Source organism: Eretmochelys imbricata, chromosome 6 (assembly GCF_965152235.1).
Source record: "Eretmochelys imbricata isolate rEreImb1 chromosome 6, rEreImb1.hap1, whole genome shotgun sequence".
Lineage (NCBI taxonomy): Eukaryota > Metazoa > Chordata > Testudines > Cheloniidae > Eretmochelys > Eretmochelys imbricata.
Genome location: NC_135577.1, coordinates 100,879,104 through 100,898,742, shown reverse-complemented (window position 1 = coordinate 100,898,742; position 19,639 = coordinate 100,879,104). Strand labels below are relative to the sequence as shown.

The window sequence follows — 19,639 nt, the reverse complement described above, 5'->3', positions numbered from 1 at the left end:
CAGCTTGAATTACCCCCACCTGTGGAAAAAGGTGGCAGAATTTACAATAGTCACTTGCACTGATCCCCTTAAAAAAAACACCTAGAGCCTTGGCTCCATCTTGGACCTTCCTCTCTTCCCCCAGGCTGAACTCACCATGTTTAGTACGGTCGCTGAGCTTTGTGCTTGCCAAGGGAGAGTGAGAGAGAGGTGTATTTAACTACTATGATTCAATGATGTGAGTGCACTCACAATACTGCCTCTGTTTGTTTCTTGTGCTTCTACAAATGTGCTCTGGAGGGGAACTTCCTACACGCCAGTGGAGCACCTCCATCAGACAAGGAGGTGACCCAGGATGCAAAAGGAGGACATGATTAAGGGAGGTGTTCCAATTGTCTGACACCACAGATCATGATCACAGAGCGTGGAGAGAGACAATTAATGAAAAATTTAAAATAGATGGCCTAGAGAGGAAGCAGCACCAAGAGCGTATTTCAGAGAGGCAGGATCGGATGATAAAACTGATGCAGGACCAAACAGATGCTAAAGTCCCTGATTGTGCTGTAGTCAGAATACGTATGCTCGCCTTCCCCTGCAGCCTAAACAGAACAGTGTGCCATGCCCTCCCCGACTCCTTGCACATATTCTTTGCATCTTCCCGGCCCATCTAGTACCACCTTCACTCACCCTTTTGGACAGGTAATGATAGCTGGACTTATACACAGCTATGAGCACCTCCTTTAAGAGAGTGCTTGTCAGAGTCGTCTCCCTTGCAAGAAATCAAATTCTGTGTATTGGTCATTGCTGTTTAATAAAAATGTACTCATAGAAAGAAAATTAAGCTTTATTTTTCTCCTACACACAATGGTTGCTGCTGGCATTCATACACAGTGGCAATTAGCACATTTACAAACTACAAATCATACTCAGGAAGCAATCATCACAAGGGTTATTCCAGGTGGCAAGTAAACAAGCCTGGCTGACTGCATTATGTAAAGGCACATTACTGGGGCTCATTGTCAAAATGCTGCTACAAAGCCTCCCTGATTCAAATAGCCCCCTTTTTGAGCCCCTCTAATAGCCCTGGTATCTGGCTGCTCCAAATCAGCTGCCATCCGATCTGCCTCGATGCTCCACCCCTGGACTTTTCCCCCTTAGCTTCACAAATATTATGCAGAGTACAGCAGGCTGGGCTATGACCATGGCAATATTTTCCTCATTGAGATCTAACCTGCAATAAAGGTAGCACCAGTGAGCTTTTAATCTGTCAAACGCACATTCATCGATCATTCTGCACCTGCTCAACCTGTTGTTGAAGCACTCCTTGCTGCTGCCAAGGTTTCTGGTATAAGGCTTCATGAGCCATGGGAGTAAGGGGTAGACTAGGTCTCCCACGATCACTATGGGCATTTCAGTGTCCTCCATTGGAATCTTCTGGTCTGGAAAGAAAGTGTCTGCTTGCAGCTTTCTATACAAGCCAATGTTCCTGAAGGTGTGTGCGTCATGAATCTTTCCTGACCACCCCACATTGTTGTTAGCAAAACAACCCTGGTGATCCACAAGCACCTGCAGTACCATAGAGAAGCAACCCTTTCTATTGATGTACTCCATCGCAAGATGGTCCAGGGCCAAAATTGGGATATGCATGCCATCTGTCACCCTACTGCAGTTAGGGAATCCCATTGCCACAGAACCATCCCCCATTTCACACACATTTCATAGCAACACAGCCCTTCATAGCAGGATGTGATTAATGGCCCTGCACGTTTGTGTAAACGCAACCCCTGTGGTGGACTTCCCAACTCCAAACTGAGTCATGACTGATAGTAACAGTCTGGAGTTGCCAGCTTCCACACAGCAATCGCCACATGCTTTGCCACTGAGAGGGCAGCTCTCATTTTGGTGTCCTTGTGGAAGGGCAGGGGCGAGCTCCGCACACAGTTCCAGGAACATGGCTTTGCGCATCCAAACGTTTTGCAGCTGCTGCTCATCATCCCAAACCTGCATAACGATGTGATTTCACCACTCAGTGATTGTTTTCTGAGACCAATAGCGACAGTCCACCGTGTGCAGCAGCTCCATGAATGCCAAAAGTAATCTGGAATTGTTTCTTTCTGTGGCACCCAGCAGGGCAGGCATCTCAGATTCCTGTTTGGATTCACAGCTCAGAAAGTACTGTATGATCAGTTGCATTGTGTTCATAACTGTTATCACAAGGCTGGTGAGCAGTGCAGGATCCATGTTTTTCGGCAGAGATGGTGGGCGCACAGTTTAAAGGGGCTGTTGAAAAACGGTGCAAAGGGTAGTCAGAAGCCCATAGAATGATGGGACAGAAAAAACTGCATCATGGGACAGTGAGCCCACACCCATGATGCACTGCAATCCATTCCCACAATTCCTAGTGGCAGAATGTGACAAGTTGTACAGTGGGATAGCTACCCACAGTGCACTGCTCTTTTGATGCTAGAGCACCAATTGTGATGCACTCTGCCGACACAAGGAGCGTTGTGTGAACATGCACAAGCGATGTAATTATAGTGGTTTATGATTGTCGGAGTAACTTGTGTCGACTTAACTCTGTAATGTAGACATAACCTATAGCTTCTTTTCTGGCCATAGACACACAAATGTTTAATGGGGGGAAGTATTTATATTAAAGCTATAGTACTGAACTAATGCTGCAGACGATTTTACAAGATATGCTGTTTAATAGTTATGTGATCAGAATTGAATTCTGTTAAATACAGTTGATACAAATTGAAATAACTATAATGCATCAAATTCACCACATGGTGAAAGCAGGCTCAACAATATTGCCTGGTATATTTTCTCTGTTCCAGGTGGAGGTGGATTCAGTAATGGCCTCAGTGCAACAAAAAAATTCAGGTAATATGCAAACAACAGGCTTTCCTTTCTCTCTAGTCTCTTCTCATTCATAAATTCTGTAATCTTAAAGACTTTTAAAAGAATTTTCTACAGATTAATTATAAAGAGATTTACAGATGCTGTTGATGAGTCTGAATTATTTAATTACTAAATTCTCATATGATGAAAATTAGCTTTTGGGCTTGTCTTTGGTGCAAGGTTGGCAGTTTTCCAGGAAAAACTTATTTCGGACAGGCACTGGTAAATACCAGTTTAAACTGGGGAAAAGAAAATAATTATTAGAATATACTAATGAAAATTACTGAAAAAATGTTTAACGGTTTGATAATTTTTGGCATATATAATATTTATATAATATTGAAAACTGAAATATGAGTCGTGGTATATACATTCCTTGAGAAAATACCAAACCAAAATGTATAGAGACACTCCGTTGTTCAGTATTATGTTACATATATTAGTATTACCCTTACTGCAGTTGTACTTTTTATTTGTACAACCCTAAATTAATTTCTGAATCTACTGCCTTGTGTGACCACAATTTGAATATGTAACTAAAGCTAAGTGTAATACGTGTGCATTAATGAAACAGTTTTTAAAATAGAACATGCCTAGAACTGGGACTAACTACTAATAATGGTAAAAACCCATTATTTTACCTGGTAAAACCACCTTAGGTAAATGCCATCCCTGCTTTGATGCAGATGTATTGCCTCAAAATTGATTTTTTTAATAGCAAGGCTTTACAGGCTAATTGAAATGGTCTCTTAAATTGTAAGTGGAAAGAGGTGGTTTTTAACAAATAAATGTGCTTCTGCAGTACATGCATCCCAGATACAGCAGCATTGTGCTAGAGTATGAGAATCTGAAAATGAAATTGACAGAAGCTGACTATAAAGAAAAGTAAATCTGGCTAGTCTGTTTTCATAATCTAAACTGAGAGAAACTCAAGAAGTAAGCAAAGCATGTATTGGTAAGTGATGAAAATTGTCTGACAATGTCACTCTATCACCGTTCCATTATTTGTCTGTTGGATTGATAAAGAACAGTGAGTCTTATCTGCAAAACTAAGTCCAGACACAAGTACAAAGTTAACTGTTTACTTGGATTTTTAGATTATGGATTTTTAAGTGTCAAGTTGACAGACGAGACGATACTTTATTTTTACCTAGAAATATGTTTTTTTATGTATGGAGGTAGCTTTGTACTCTGTAGTTATATTAGATAAAAAGCCAGTGCTAAGAGATCAATGAATGGGCGGCACGGTACTGTAGAGGTCGTTTTTTAAAACGAAAATTGTATACTATAATTTTCCAGTCTTATGTGCCACTTTGAAAGAGAAAATAAATAAATAAATGGATTTCAGCCTATGTTGCTTTTCTAAGGTTTTACTTCCGTAGTTATCCAATTGAAAGGGATGCTGCTCAGGCAGGCAAGTTCAGTGTGTTTAGGCATCCCTTGTTGTTAAAGAAATTGTGCATATACAGAACCTAGTAGTTGAAACCAGGATGTGTCTATAATTCTAGACACTGAGAATGTAATCATTTTTAATGTGATGTTTTCAAGAAGCAGCAATGAAAAAAATGTTGGGAACCTGAGAGCTTGTAGTTTAAGGTTTGAATTGAGACAGTAGGTGGAGCTGAAGGAGCTATTCTTCTGAACCATATTAGAAATAAATGGATATGGAAAACCTGTAAGAAAAATAAACCACAGAGGTCTTGTTATATTTGTTTAAAAAAAGCTAGCTAATACAGTGATGGAAAAATCCCATGCACCGCTACAGACTAGGGACCGAATGGCTCGGCAGCAGTTCTGCAGAAAAGGACCTAAGGGTTACAGTGGACAAGAAACTCGATATGAGTCAACAGTGTGTCCTTGTTGCCAAGAAGGCCAATGGCATTTTGGGATGTATAAGTAGGGGCATTGCCAGCAGATCGAGGGACGTAATCGTTCCCCTCTATTTGACATTGGTGAGGCCTCATCTGGAGTACTGTGTCCAGTTTTGGGCCCCACACTACAAGAAGGATGTGGAAAAATTGGACAGAGTCCAGCGGAGGGCAACAAAAATGATTAGGGGACTGGAACAAATGACTTACGAGAAGAGGCTGAGGGAACTGGGATTGTTTAGTATACGGAAGAGAAGGATGAGGGGGGATTTGATAGCTGCTTTCAACTACCTGAAAGGGGGTTCCAAGGAGGATGGCTCTAGACTGTTCTCAGTGGTAGCAGATGACAGAACAAGGAGTAATGGTCTTAAGTTGCAGTGGGGGAGGTTTAGGTTGGATATTAGGAAACACTTTTTCACTCGGAGGGTGGTGAAACACTGGACTGCGTTACCTAGGGAGGCGGTGGAATCTCCTTCCTTAGAAGATTTTAAGGTCAGGCTTGACAAAGCCCTAGCTGGGATGATTTAGTTGGGGATTGGTCCTGCTTTGAGCAGGGGGTTGGACTAGATGACCTCCTGAGGTCCCTCCCAACCCTGATATTCTCTGATTTTATGATTGTCCTTTATAAATCATTTCAATTGTATAAAATAGGTCTAGATCTGTATGTTTCACAGGTATAAGGCAAAAGATTAGACTACATGAGAATTCTGAGTTGAAATTACATTTATTTATGTCTTGACTTGTTCTATTTTTAAAAACTAGGGCATACATTTTTTCCTAATATTTCCTTTTTTGTACAAGTACTTTGCTTTCAGAAATACCAGACAGTTAATTAGGGTTGGATTTAACAAACTATATTTGCATTCCAACCTCTTTTATTTAACTCTCCCTAAAAATCAGATAAATGTACTTAGAAACAAATTTACCCAATCTGTAAGTGTAATAACCAATCCAGTGTTATTATGCAGTTTTATTAGGAGACTCCAAGGAAACCAAACCTGAGGCTACAGAGCATTTCATAGGGCATAGATAGTGCTGGGAATGGTGCCAGCTATATTGTTTGTGCAATACACTCTATGCCTTTATTTGTGGAATGCAAGTGCTATTGACTTTGGAGAGACCACTTCTTTGTCCTGTTCTCCCAGTCTAAGGAAAGATGTCACTGTAGCCAGCAAGCAAGAAAGGGAAGAAATATATTAAGGAATAGAGAAAGAAGAGCCTGGTAAATGGAAATTTAATTTGAGAAAAAAGAAAAGGAGTACTTGTGGCACCTTAGAGACTAACCAATTTATTTGAGCATGAGCTTTCGTGAGCTACAGCTCACTTCATCGGATGCTGTAGCTCACGAAAGCTCATGCTCGAATAAATTGGTTAGTCTCTAAGGTGCCACAAGTACTCCTTTTCTTTTTGCGAATACAGACTAACACAGCTGTTACTCTGCAACCTGTTAATTTGAGAAGAAGTTGAATTTTGCAGATGTCTAGTAGAATACTTTCATGTAACCTAACAATATAAAAGATAATTATTTCAATTCTTGTTCTTATAATTAATAATAAAGCAGTTATAATTATATTGCATGAGTCATTCATAATTGCAGTGGGCAAATAAAGAAGAGTGGGTTTTTTCTGAGGAGGTATATTCACATTTTCCATTTTTCTAGGTGTATTACTTGAAGAATTTTTAAAACTTATGAGTACAAAGAAGGCTGCACAACTACACCATAGTGAAATAAGGCAGATATTCACAGCTTTTGACATGCAATGTAAGTCTTTCTTCCCTGCAGAGTTTTTAAAGAGAGACTTCCATACTGAAGCAAATATGCAAAATAGAGCATTAATACAAAGCAAAATGTATTTGGGCAGTATCCTAGATGGGAGCTTCCCAGCCCTATCTTTCTATGATTCTGTGTTTCCAAGTAAAGTAACTAATGTAATGGCATTGCAGGTAGATGATTAACAGAAGCAGGGACAGCAGGCAGTTGAGGCCAGCAGTAGGGTCCCAGGTTGTCTGTTCCACCGCATGTTTCTCCAGTTTTTGAAGAAAACCATCTCTAGTTATTCACTTACCCCACTTACTGTTATCACTATCATATCTCCATCCTGATTATTGGAACTCCCTCAGGACCCCCTTCTAATGTTTCCCTGCTCACTCATGCACACCACTTACGCTGCAGATTCCTCTCCCAGGAGATGGGAAGGAATCTTCCCTTCCCTGCTTTACAGATGAAAGGGAAGAGAAAAAGCAGTAAGGATCTTCTTCTATGGCTTATTTTGGGACCCAGGTTTGGTGTTTCTTTTCCTTTTCTGGTAGGCTGTGGGGATGGAATGTGATTCTTATCTTCCTCTCCCCCCTCCCCTAACCAAAGAGGAGAGAAACTTGAGAATAGGCTAGTGAACCAAAGACATGTAGCATTTATACTATCCTTTTCACGTGTTTTTTGGTTTTTGTTTTTTTTTTTCTCTCTCTCTGGCCTGAAACGGGGGCTTGGCCCATGGGGAATAGAGGGACGGTCAGGTGCTGAAATGAGTCACAAGAAAATGAGAAAAGACACAGAGACAGATTTGAAATGGCAGGCTGCAACTTTATTAAAATTTAACATTGGATAGGCGCACTATCTGTCCCATCTTCCCATACCAGGTATTTTAGATAGGTCCAGTGTAGGGTTTACAGAACATCTATCATATGGCTCGTAACTCAGCATAGACTCTCCAGTGCCTACCCCAAAGGATTCAGCTTGCTCTGCTGAGTCTTCTCACCTTTCCACCAGCAAAGGGGACAGAAGGGACAGACAGAGGGACTGCAGGCTGCAAGGACTTCAGGTCACCCCTTTTCCATAGACCCGGGGTCCACTAGCAAAATCCCATGTTTCTTATTTTCTGGTCACTAGCCCTTTGGTCGTTTATCAATCCTGGACACTGGCTGCAAGTTGCACCAAATTAACGTAAAGCAACTTAAAAATACAATTTCTATACTAAAGAACTACAAGGAGGGAGCGTGGGTTAAACTAAACATGGGACAAGAGGCCTGATAAACCTTGGGCCAGGATTTAAATAAATGATGTTGGGAACCAAGGACCAATTAGTTCACATCTCTCTAGCTAGCCAATGAGCAGTGGAAAGAGGGGCCTACCCCTTTATATTCTCCCCCTTTTATCCAAACCTGTCAGGCATCTTGTGTATCCAATCCAGTTTCCCATCTGTTAAATTGATGGGTGGCTACTAGCGATTCAGGACAAGAATGCTGCTTCAAAAAGCTTTTCAAAGAGGCTTACACACCTCAGCAGTTACCCCATTCTTCTTTGTTTTGTCCATTATTCTCTCTCTATCTCCTCTCCCTAGGTACAGCGACAACCCTGTTTGAATTATTGCTTTCTCTTTCAGTTGGATCCTGCAATGAAGTCATAGGCGTGGTCTGCACCTAAAAGTTAGGTTGACATAGCTATGGAAGTAAGGAGTGTGAAAAAACACACCTTTGAGCACCATAACTATGGTGACCTAGTCCCCAATGTAGATGCAGGTATGTTTGCAGAAGAATGCTTCTGCCATCTTAGGCACTGTCATTCAGAGAAGTGGTGTTCCTATGTCTTCCGGCGGTATAGACTGTTTACGCTACAGGGTTGTGCCGGCATAGCTACAGCAACCTAGCTCGGTAGTATAGACCTTTCCATAATCATTGGTGAGTGGTCTCTTTCGTGGATTTTGTTTTGATGTTGTATATTCGGTATCATGACTTCATTGCAGAATTAATCGAGAAGAGAAAATGTACTGTGAGGGAAACCTTATTTAAATACAACTCCACATGTGGAATTTTGATAATTAGCAAATATGGGAAGAAAAATTGGGAAACACATGTAAAAAGTAATTTAGTATATTTTAAAGTGTCCATTTGAAAGTTTTCCCAGTATAAAAGTTTATTTTCAAAATGACAGTTTTTAAAATGAATTCTTAAATATGAAACAGTACAGTACAGATGCTGCAGGGGTATTTCCTTTGAATGGAGTTTTTGGTAGCATACACCAAAATGACAGTACAAAATCACTTTTGAATCACTCATCTTTTGACACCCCCACTACCCTATCCTATGTGGATCCTAGCCATTTCCTAAAATACTTCGGTTGAAATTATAATAACTTCAAAGAGTGTACTTAGTTTCTGAAAATCTACAGGACAGGCTTATGAATATTAATGTATTAAAAATTTGATGTTGGTTCTTGAACAAGCATAACTCTTCATAGTTGGGTTTTTTTATCTTATTTTCCCACTTCTTTAAACAAGATAAAGGATTTTTGACTTTGGAAGATTTCAAACGAGCCTTCAATTCTGTTGCTCCAAAGTTACCTGAAAGGATCATAGTTGAAGCTTTCAGGTAAGACAAACATAAAAGTCTTGTTTGATTCTTGTTCTTAGATAACAGTCTTTAATTTTCTCTTAATTCAAATATATAAAACATTTGGAAACCGTAGGTTATGTTCCAGAGCAAAAGATACAAGCTTCAGCACATTATTATTTCAACATCCTTTTATATTACTCCTGTGGGGATTCTGCACCGATGCGGGGGCTCAGAATTTGTATGGCCCGCATTTCTCTGTGTCCCCCGCATAGAAAAATGCAAAAACATCTGCCGGGGGACACATGCCTCTTGCCCAGCAGCCCAGGCAGCACATCTTTTCCAGAGTGCCTGGAGCAGCCTGAGAGACTGGGAAGGGGGGCTGGATGTGCATGCCAGTCTGCCTGCATGATCACCGTCAGGGGCGGGCGGGGCTGAGCGTATGTGCGTGCCAACAGGTGTGTGTGTGTGTGTGTGTGTGTGTGTGAGAGAGAGAGAGTGTCTCTCCCTCCGCCTGGCTACTGCAGCTCACTGGTGTGTAAGGGTCGGGCGTTTTATGTATGAGGCAGGTTAGAGGTACAAATGTAGCAGGCCTGCCTGAGTTAATTGATTCATTCTCTGAGGTACTAGCAGCCTGACTAGGTAGTTAGTAACATTGTTAAACTTGCTGTTGATGGTTAATTGATCTCATTCTCTGAGGCAGAAATGTAGCACCTGACTTTTAATGTTAACGTTTCTATTGTTAGTCAACTGTTCCCATTCTCAGTCAATTCCCCTAGGAGGATAAAACCTGTGAAAGTTTTAAGGCCCCCAAGTTGCCAGAGTGATGTAAAGGAGACTTCTTATAAATGACAGTAAGGGAATCCTCAGCTAGGAAGATCTATGTGCTTACTCACTTTTTTCCTGTGCCAAAGTGTCACAATGTGGTTAGATTACAGGTAAGGACTTATTTTACTTACTCGTTTTAAAAAAAAAAAAAGAAGACGACTTTGAGGGCAAAATAAAACATTTACCAAGCAGTCAATAAAATGTCAGGACAATCAGAACCAAGCACTTCCCAAAGTACCCAGCCAGGTCCAGATGAAGTTACCAAAGTGCAAAGGGATATTCGTTCTTTTGCATGACGTGAATGGCCATCACATCATGCATCAAAAACAGCTACACCAGCTTCTCAAGCTCGAGAATTCCCTACAAAACTGCATGCGGATGGGGACAAATTATTTTGCACATTGTGCAATGTTGTTCTCAGTCATGACCGACGGTCTGTAATTGTGGGTCATTTTGCATCAAAAAAACACAAACTGAAGGAAGATGCAGCTCAAGAGGAAGGCAGAAAATAAACGTCAGAAGACCTTTACAGGTTCACTGAAAAACAAAACACCAGCAGAAAAAGAATGTGTGGAGGTGAGTGGAAATATAAGAAAATGTTATAATACAGAAAAATAAGATAAGTAGCATAGAACAGTCATAGCGATGGGGTCTTTTCACTTGCTCTGAGATCTTGAATAGACATTTCTGTTTTTAAACTACTTTTTTTTGTAAGTGGTAACTACATGATTATTTACTATATATAAATCTAAACTGAAGTCTAGAAATTCAGAAATGAATATATAAATAAATGTATTAATCTAAGATGTTACATGGATGGTAAATATTTGTGCTCCCTGAAGATTTATCTAACTACTTCTACTTTCAGATTTGTACAGCATGGGTGAAGACGCTAGCAGGTGCCAACATCCCCTTGTCAAAGACTGACCACCCACTTGTGAGGGAATTTCTTGACAGGAGGGTCCGGAATGGTGGTGTGATTTCTGCTAGGACACAACTGACTGACACATTCTTACCTGAAGTGTACCTCAAAGAAAAGGAAAACTTAAAACTGAAGCGTAAAGACAAGAAAATCGCTGTTAGCTTTGTTTAATGTTGTGATGAGGCAAGATCAGTTCTGAATGTACTCTTTGCACCATTACAACCCGATTTCAGTAGGCAAGTTAACTCTTTTTTTGGTGGATACAGTGTTTTTAGATGCTGTTAATCACTCAACTGTTTCACAGGCTGTAGTCAAAGCAGTAAATGAGTACCAGATTGATTATGAAAATGTAGTAATTGATACTGACAATGCTAATTACATGAAAAAAGCATTTGATTCTGTGTTTTCTACACAGTTTCCAAATTCTGTGCATATAATAGGTATATATAATATGTGTCTGTTTGGCACATATTGTTAATTTAATTGATGAATCATTTAGAAAGCCTTTTCAGATGGTTGATACATTTGTAAGGGGCTTCAAAAACATGTTCTATAACTCTGTAGTAGGAAAGCGAGGTACCTCCATTTCATGAACCAGAAACTACAAGAGGAGTCTCCAGATGTCAAAGCATCCATGCCTCCTAGGAGGGCCGTCCCCAGACGTACGCAGCAGGCACGGTTGCGTAGGGCACCAGAAAATTTGGGGCATCATTCCCTTCGCTGGTCATGGCTGGAATCCTCTCTTCTCCGGCCCCTCCCTGGTGCTGGGCCGGCGGACTTCTCCCCAACCCTGCCCCCTCCCTTCTCAGCTGGCCAGCTAAGAGCTCCAGCCATGGGGGACCAGAGCAGCACAGTCCACCGCTGTCCAGAGTGGAGTCCCTCCCTAGACCCTGTTTGCCTGCGCCGCTCGGTTTCTGGCAGGGTCCGGGCCCGGGCCAGGACAGGAGGAGCAAAACTTCCAAATGAGGTTTGGGTGTAGGGGAGAGGAGGAGTGAAGGGTGGGTCTTAAAGTGACAGTGCGCTCACTGTCTCTCACACTTCCCTAACACACACACAGAGTCTGTCTCACACACACAGTCTGGCTGTCACACCCACATACACTTTGCCTCTCATGAGTCACAGGCCCCCAATACTGATTGTCTCACACACGCACACAGAGTCTCACACTCCCCAACACACTCTGTCATACAGTTCCCCAACACACACACAGTCTCACACACACACACACTGTGTCTCTGTCTCTCTCACATGCACTAGCTCTCTTTCACACACACATAGACACACACACTCTGTCACACGCGCACACACACACGCGCTTGCGTAACATTATTGTTGTTCTTACTGCTTGGTACTTCCTGTCAAAATGCTTGTGGTGAGGGGCTGCAGCAGGTCCGTGGGCTCTGGCAAGATGCAGCCCCCATGTGACAGCGCGAAGCCTGCCTTGAGCCACTGCCACAGCATCTGCTGCATACGAAGCACGGTGTGTGTCAGCAATGGGGGGGGGGGGACTCCGGGGGTCCACATGCTGGGGGTGGTGGCTGTGCCACCTCGACACACTGGGGTCAGCAGTGCCGGCTGGGGACCGCCTTCAGTGGAGCATAGTTTAATAATACTGCGTAGGGCCCCATAAATCCTAAGGACGGCCCTGCCTCCTAGCCCAGGTGGAATACACTGGAACAGCTGGTTCCCTGCTGTCCAGTATCACTCTAAGAACTTTCAGTTCTACAAAGAATTCTTTAATGAATTGCAACAGCAGCTCCCCAGTTTCTGTGCAAACCGTTCAGAAAATGAAGAATGACCCAACTAATTATGCATTGTTGAACATACAGATCACTTTTCTAGCACAGAAATGTGAACAAATTTTCAGTTTAAATCTGACATTTGAGAGCAGGAAGCCTTGCACAATTAAAGCATTTGACCTTCTGGAAGAACTGCAGATATATTTCAGTTCACATCTAGAGCTCCCTTCAGAAAACACCTTAGAGTTCTTCAAATTTAGGGAGGCAGAAAACTTATCTCCTGTTAAAAGATTTGCCTGTCTAGATCTTTTTAAAGAGGCATTCCATGAAGCATCTAAAAAGCTTGACAAATATTTGTCATTTGGACAACCAGGTCTAAATTTTCTCAAAGCTTGTGGGTTATTCAATCCTCATCGTGTTTATATCCTGCCAGAACACTGTGAATGCTTTCAAGCAATACCTAGTTTTTCTGAGGTACCTGAACAGGAGCTAAAATTGTACATGGAAAAGATAGTGCCTGAAGCTATTCAAAGTCAACCTATTTTTGTAGACCTCCAAATGTTTTGGCTTTCAATGACTGAGAGAATTCCAAATATTGCTAAGCTGGCCTTGAATTGCATAAATACTGTTTCAAATTCTGCAGTTGCAGAGAGAAGTTTTTCACTGTACAATTTGATCTTTTCTAGCAGAAGGAAATCACTAAGTGAGGAAAAACTTGAAGGCTCTTTGTTCTCTGTACTATAATTTAAATGAAAATACTGGATTGCACTGAAATGCAGGACAATGATTAGCAAAACTATAGGACTTTCATATGTGAAAATCTGAGCAATTTAAAATGACATCCTGCTTTTTGTTGTTGTTACTGTTTGGTGTTCTGTAATGTAATTTAAATGAAAATCCAGAATTATAACTGAAATGCAGGCTATTGGTTACCAAATGTTTGTAACTTAACTTTCACATGTTTAGGGAATGCTGAATTAGTTATTGTGACATTTTTCTGTATTGTAGTTTAAATAAATTACCAAAACAATTGAAACTGGTGTGATTATATTGCATTATTTTGACAAAATATGCAGAATGTTGAAATTTTTGGCACAGAATTTTGAAATTTTTGATGCAGAATTCCCCCAGGAGTAGTGTGTGTGTGTGTGTATATATATGTGTGTGTGTGTATGTATATATAACATACCATTCAAGAAAAAGGGATTTTTCTGGTATTTTAAATAGACACTATAGGCACTGATTAAATATTACCAAACATGAAAAACTAATACATTGAATCCTACAATGTCTCTTCAGAAGTCTAAAAATACTCATTTTCACAATTTCATGACTTGTTTGAGAAACTGGAACTTGAGAGCTCTCTCTTGAAGACTGTGGAACTAAGATGCTAGTACATTCTACAAGAGACTACAGGTAAAATTTCCTAAAGTGCTATAATAACTTAGAAACAGGCTTTTAATTGCCTTTTGAACATTTTACCCACAGGCTACTAAGTCACTTTGGAAACTTAACCCCTAATCTATAGTGTTGTATTAATTTAGATGAACTATATGAGCCAAAGGTGTTAACATAACCCAGTCACTGTCCAACATTAAACAGTGTTAAAACGAGGTCTGGGTTTGGCATACAGAGACCTGAGCCTGTTTAGTACCATAGCAAACACACCATTTTAAAATTCTTTTAACTTCTTATTTAAGATACACAAAAGAAGGAAAAATGGTTAAAGCATTTGAAATATAAATTATTAAGTAAGGCTTTTATATTAACTTTTTTTCTCCTTTCCCTTTAGCTGTGGAGAGACTTAGAAGGAACCCCCTCCACTCCTCCCCTTGTTTGATAGTCTTTTGGATGGTGTCAAAGGTGGTAATAACTGTCCTTTGGGGCAAAAGAGAAGTTAGTAGAAATGGATTGGAGCTGCTGCTGTTTAAGTCTGATACCGTTTTATCCGAAGCGGTGTTCGGGATTCGGCTGGAGCTGATAGATCTGTTTAATGTCATCTGGGTACCTTTCTCTGGCCTGGTCTGTTAAAGACATATCTCAGGATTAGGATGATGAAGGCCTGGAGTCCCAGGAGATGTGGGGAGGACGGGTGGGAACCATGGTGATGAAGCTTGCTTCAGTAATCTCTGACTGTTTTTCAGCTCCATCTGTTCATTCAGTCTTTTCCTCCCAAAGTCTCTTTCTTTAAAGACCCCCAAAGGGAATGGTGTGTGGAATAGCCCATCCCCTTATTTATTTTGTGCACTAATTAGGCCTAATACACAACACACCAATTTTGGTTCATGAACTTCTGGCCATCATCTGTTTTTAACAAGCATAATTTCAACAGTCCTTTGATTATATCAATGTGGCCTTTTTATTTTAGGCTAATCCAGTTTCTCGGTCTGGTTTTCTGGCACCTATTCCCATCAACACTTGTTGTTACAGGTTATTGTGACATTTTATGATCTCCCACTCACTTTTTACAGTTAAATTTACAATTAGAGTAGATTTGAAGGCTTTATTATCACAACAGCATTCACAAAGAGAAAGTTATTTGATCCACAGTTCAAAAATTTTGTGGGAATTCTTATATTACAGGAATGTTTCTCCCTCTATCCATTTCAGATGGATGAAGTTCGAGTGATTTATAAAAATGTTCGGGTGGCTTTTTTTTTATTTTTGGCTATCAGTTGCATAATTAGAGTCCCAAAGCTGCATTCCAGTATGCAGGAAGTATGAGTTTTGTCTGAACTAATGTGACATCATATATATGTTTTGTTCCTATAGAACTTCGTAGTAGATTCTTATAATACTCACAATATTCATTGTATTGAGTCTTAAAATGAAATTGTACTGTATTTGTTCCAAAGACTCCATGTGGGTATTTGGTCCAAATTAACAGTTTTGGTTTTAAAGTTATTTAAACGTGATCTTGTAATGGTTGTGAGGTTAGTTTTTGCATTTTGTTGTTTGTTGTTTGGGTTTTTTTTTTCCTGGAGTCACAGCATGGTGCATAGTGAGCCACCCAGCAGAGCAGCAGTCAAAGCATCTTCAGGGTCACTAAAAAGGGGGAGGAAGGACATTAAGTATGGAATAATTTGTATGTTGAGTGACCTTCTTACCTTTGTGCATTAAAGATTTAACACATCACTGTAGGGCTAATCATTTAAAAAAGCTCTTTTCAGGGCATTTTTAAGGATATAGCGCATTGCAGGGGAGTGTATAATATTTGTGGCTGATCAAATAGAAGGTAGGCCAAGAAACATCCATTTATAGTAAGTCTTGTATTATACAAGAAGAAGAAAATGCAACAACCCACATTAATAAAAAGAGGACATAAAAATATTGCTTTTCATGCCTACTAAAGCAGCAGTTATCAACAGGGGGTCAGCAAACCCTTTCAGAGGGCCTGCAGGGCCCCGTGGCTAAAACCTGATATAGCTATAGCTATATTTTGACTTTAGCAAAGCTTTTGATACCGTCTCCCGCAGTATTCTTGCCAGCACGTTAAAGTATGGATTGGATGAATGGACTATAAGATGGATAGAAAGCTGGCTAGATTGTCTGGTTCAATGGGTAGTGATCAATGGCTCGATGTTTAGTTGGCAGCCGGTATCAAGTGGAGTGCCCCAGGGCTCGGTCTTGGGGCCGGTTTTGTTCAACATCTCTATCAATGATCTGGATGATGGGATTAATTACACCCTGAGCAAGTTCGCAGATGGACACTAAGCTGGGGGGAGAGGAAGATATGCTGGAGGGTAGGGATAGAGTCCAGAGTGACCTAGATAAATTGGAGGATTGGGCCAAAAGAAATCTGATGAGGTTCAACAAGGACAAGTGCAGAGTCCTGCACTTAGGAAGGAAGAATCCCATGCACTGCTACAGGCTGGAGACAGAGTGTCTAAGCAGCAGTTCTGCAGAAAAGGATCTAGGGGTTACAGTGGACGAGAAGCTGGATATGAATCAGTAGTGTCCCCTCATTGCCAAGAAGGCCAACAGCATATTAGGCTGTATTAGTAGCAGCATTGCCAGCAGGTTGAGGGAAGTGATTATTCCCCTCTATTCGGCACTGGTGAGGCCACAGTTGGAGTATTGCGCCCAGTTTTGGTCCCCCCACTACAGAAGGAATGTGGACAAATTGGAGAGTCCAGCTGAGGGCAACAAAAATGATTAGGCGGCTGAAGCACATGACTTACGAGGAGAGGCTGAGGGAACTGGGGTTATTTAGTCTGCAGAAGAGAAGAGTGAAGGGGGATTTGATAGCAGCCTTCAACTACCTGAAGGGGGGTTCCAAAGAGGATGGAGCTAGGCTGTTCTCAGTGGTGGCAGATGACAGAACAAGAAGCAATGGTCTCAAGTTGCAGTGGGGGACGTCTAGGTTGGATATTAGGAAACACTATTTCACTAGGAGGGTGGTGAAGCACTGGAATGGGTTACCTAGGGAGGTGGTGGAATCTCCATCCTTAGAGGTTTTTAAGGCCTGGCTTGACAAAGCCTTGGCTGGGACTATTTAGTTGGTGTTGGTCCTGCTTTGAGCAGGGGATTGGACTAGATGACCTCCTGAGGTCTCTTCCAACCCTAATATTCCATGATTCTAAAACCCAGAGCCCGAGTCCCACCATCTCCTGCGGAGCTGAAGCCGGGAGCCGCAGGGTCAGAACCGGGGGGTTGAAGCCCCCATTCCCAGCACCCCCCACGGGGCACAAGCCCTAAGCCCATGGGAAGAGTTGAGGGGGCACAGGGGTATTCTCTTCCCCCCCCCACTCCAAGCTACAGTGCAAGAACAGGGCAGTCCCAGGGCAGCTTCACACACACACCCGTTGGCCAGGTTGGAGGCGGAAAGCCAGACCCAGGCAGTGAGGGACAGCTGCTGCTCTCTGGCTGGTTCAATGGAGCAGGCAGCCACAGCGTTCCCTCGTCTCCTGCTGCTACTGATGCAGAGGGTTGAATCTGTTCCTCAGCTCCCAGCTTCCTTTGCTCATGCAGCTAGTAAGCGCCGCCTGGGTGGGGGGACCTGGTCCAAGGCTCACAGAGCCCTTGGGGAACAGGGACCCCTGGGAAGCCCTCCCCACACACAGCCCCATCCAACTCCCTCCCTGCAGCCTGAGCTACCCCTGCCTGCACACAGCACCTAGCTACGCCTCTGCATGCACCCTGAGCAACCCCTCTGTCTGCACACAGCCCCTAGCTATGCTCTGGCCTGCACCCTGAGCTACGCCCCTGCCCGCACACCACCCTTAGCTACCCCTCTCCCTGCACCCTGAGCTGTTTTCAAACTTTTTGAGCTCAGCCCCCCCTCCTTTGAGTTATGATTTTTGGTTTTGCCCTCCACATACACACATACAACCCAGATAGGCGTGTGGCCTGCTGAGGTGAGGTGTGGGGTGGAGATGGATTGGCACTCCCTCCCTGGACCCCACCGTGTGGAGCTGGCTTGAGCCCCACTAGACTCTGACCACCCAAAACAGAAGTCAAACTACACCTATGCCCGAACCCCCTCCCACACTGGGCCCTGGAGTTTTTATAGCATGTTGTGGGGGGCCTCAGAAAGAAAAAGGTTGAGAACCCCTGTAGTAAAGGTTTGAAAAATGTTCTGCTGTTACTTTATATTCTCCATTGCAGTCACTTTGGGAACAAAGTGACCCTCGTGGATGTGTCATTTAAGGATTCTTTTGCTGTATGAGAAGCAGCTAATGTTTGATTTGTCTGTGCTGTAATCGGTTAAAATCCTTCTCTTGTCATATAACAAATATAGTGACTTACGGTACGGTCTGTACTGGTCTGCTGACCAAAGCAAAGTAATGTTAGTCACGATTAAATAAAGCACACTTATTCATATAATTGGTATTCATATTGTTTTACTCTCTACTACTTGAAATATATTTAAACATGGCTTTGTTTTCTAAAATCATTTGTAAAAATGTTGGGCCCAATCCTGCTCCCAATTTTGCCATTGATTTATTGGGAATCAGGATTTGATCTCGTATGACAGAACATAACAGAATGGAAAAGGGGACAATACAATTTTGTGATATAACATTTCTCTAGTGAAGCAAAAAGTATGCTGCACTGGTGTTTCTGCTGTGGTCTAGCATCCAGGTTTTAACAGGTAACAGCTGAAAAAACAGCTTGTAATATATCTTTCACATCACAAAAAATATGTCATACCTGTCATACATGCAAAACATATTGATCAGTAGATACCATAATGCAGTATTGCCAAGTTGTGTGCCTTGTGATTCCATATTTACAAATGTGGTATGAGAGCTGGAAAGGAATATGATACAGACTATGCTACTTGTACTGCAGTTTCAAAGATTATTTCTCACATAATAGTGATCACTTAGGACAATGCATCCTTTGATGACCAGGAGCAAGCTTGAAGATAGGCTTGTTGGGACTAGAAAGAAAAGAGCTTACTGAGTACATTTTGGAACTATATAAAGTTGTCATCTAAATGACTTATAATTTTAAATTAACTTTCTTTCTTAATATTGTAAGCCCTGCAGGTTGGTAAAGATTCTGTCTCTATAGCATTTCATGTACTGCTACATCACTTTAATTTTAAGAAGCTAAGCATTGAAAGTTTGAGATTTTTCTTATAAAAATGAAGTAAAAAAAATGTGAAAGCAGCTGAGTGCCAGAAGAGACTAGAAAAAAGAAAATAATTTTTTTAAAGAAAGAAAATTCAAGGTCATAGCTTTTAATGCCTGTTTAGCTTCTGCTGTTGCGGTATAGGGCATACTTTTGCTGCCGAAGGTCAAGTCTTCCAAAGTATTATTTTTAGTAAAATTTAAAAGAAACATATCAATCACTGAAGCCAAGGCCAGGCAAATCTTAAGGAGAGAAGTACAAAGACAGTTGTTACACAACGGGGGAGAAATCCCGACCCCTGAAATACATGGTAGTTTTGTCATTGTCGTCAATAGATGTAGGATATCCTCTAGATACTCCGATGAAGTGAGCTGTAGCTCACGAAAGTTTATGCTCTAATAAATTTGTTAGTCTCTACGGTGCCACAAGTACTCCTTTTCTTTTTAATGTATACATGCATTCATGCACACACACACAGAGGTTTGTGACTTGAG

The 19,639-nt window shown here is 41.6% G+C and overlaps 1 protein-coding gene across 2 annotated transcripts in view; it reads left to right on the top strand.

Moving 5' to 3' along the window:
- Positions 1-19,639, top strand: part of EFCAB11 (EF-hand calcium binding domain 11) — a 126,543-nt gene that overhangs the window by 7,360 nt on the left and 99,544 nt on the right. The window contains exons 3-6 of one of the 2 annotated variants that reach the window (XM_077820399.1): positions 2,820-2,865; positions 6,412-6,513; positions 9,026-9,116; positions 10,774-12,300. In XM_077820399.1, the coding sequence (XP_077676525.1) occupies positions 2,820-2,865; positions 6,412-6,513; positions 9,026-9,116; positions 10,774-10,792 (258 nt within the window). In that variant the 3' untranslated portion in view covers positions 10,793-12,300. Of the gene's footprint in view, positions 1-2,819; positions 2,866-6,411; positions 6,514-9,025; positions 9,117-10,773; positions 12,301-19,639 lie in introns of those variants that run through there. The other variant, XM_077820398.1, reaches the window with a different exon arrangement.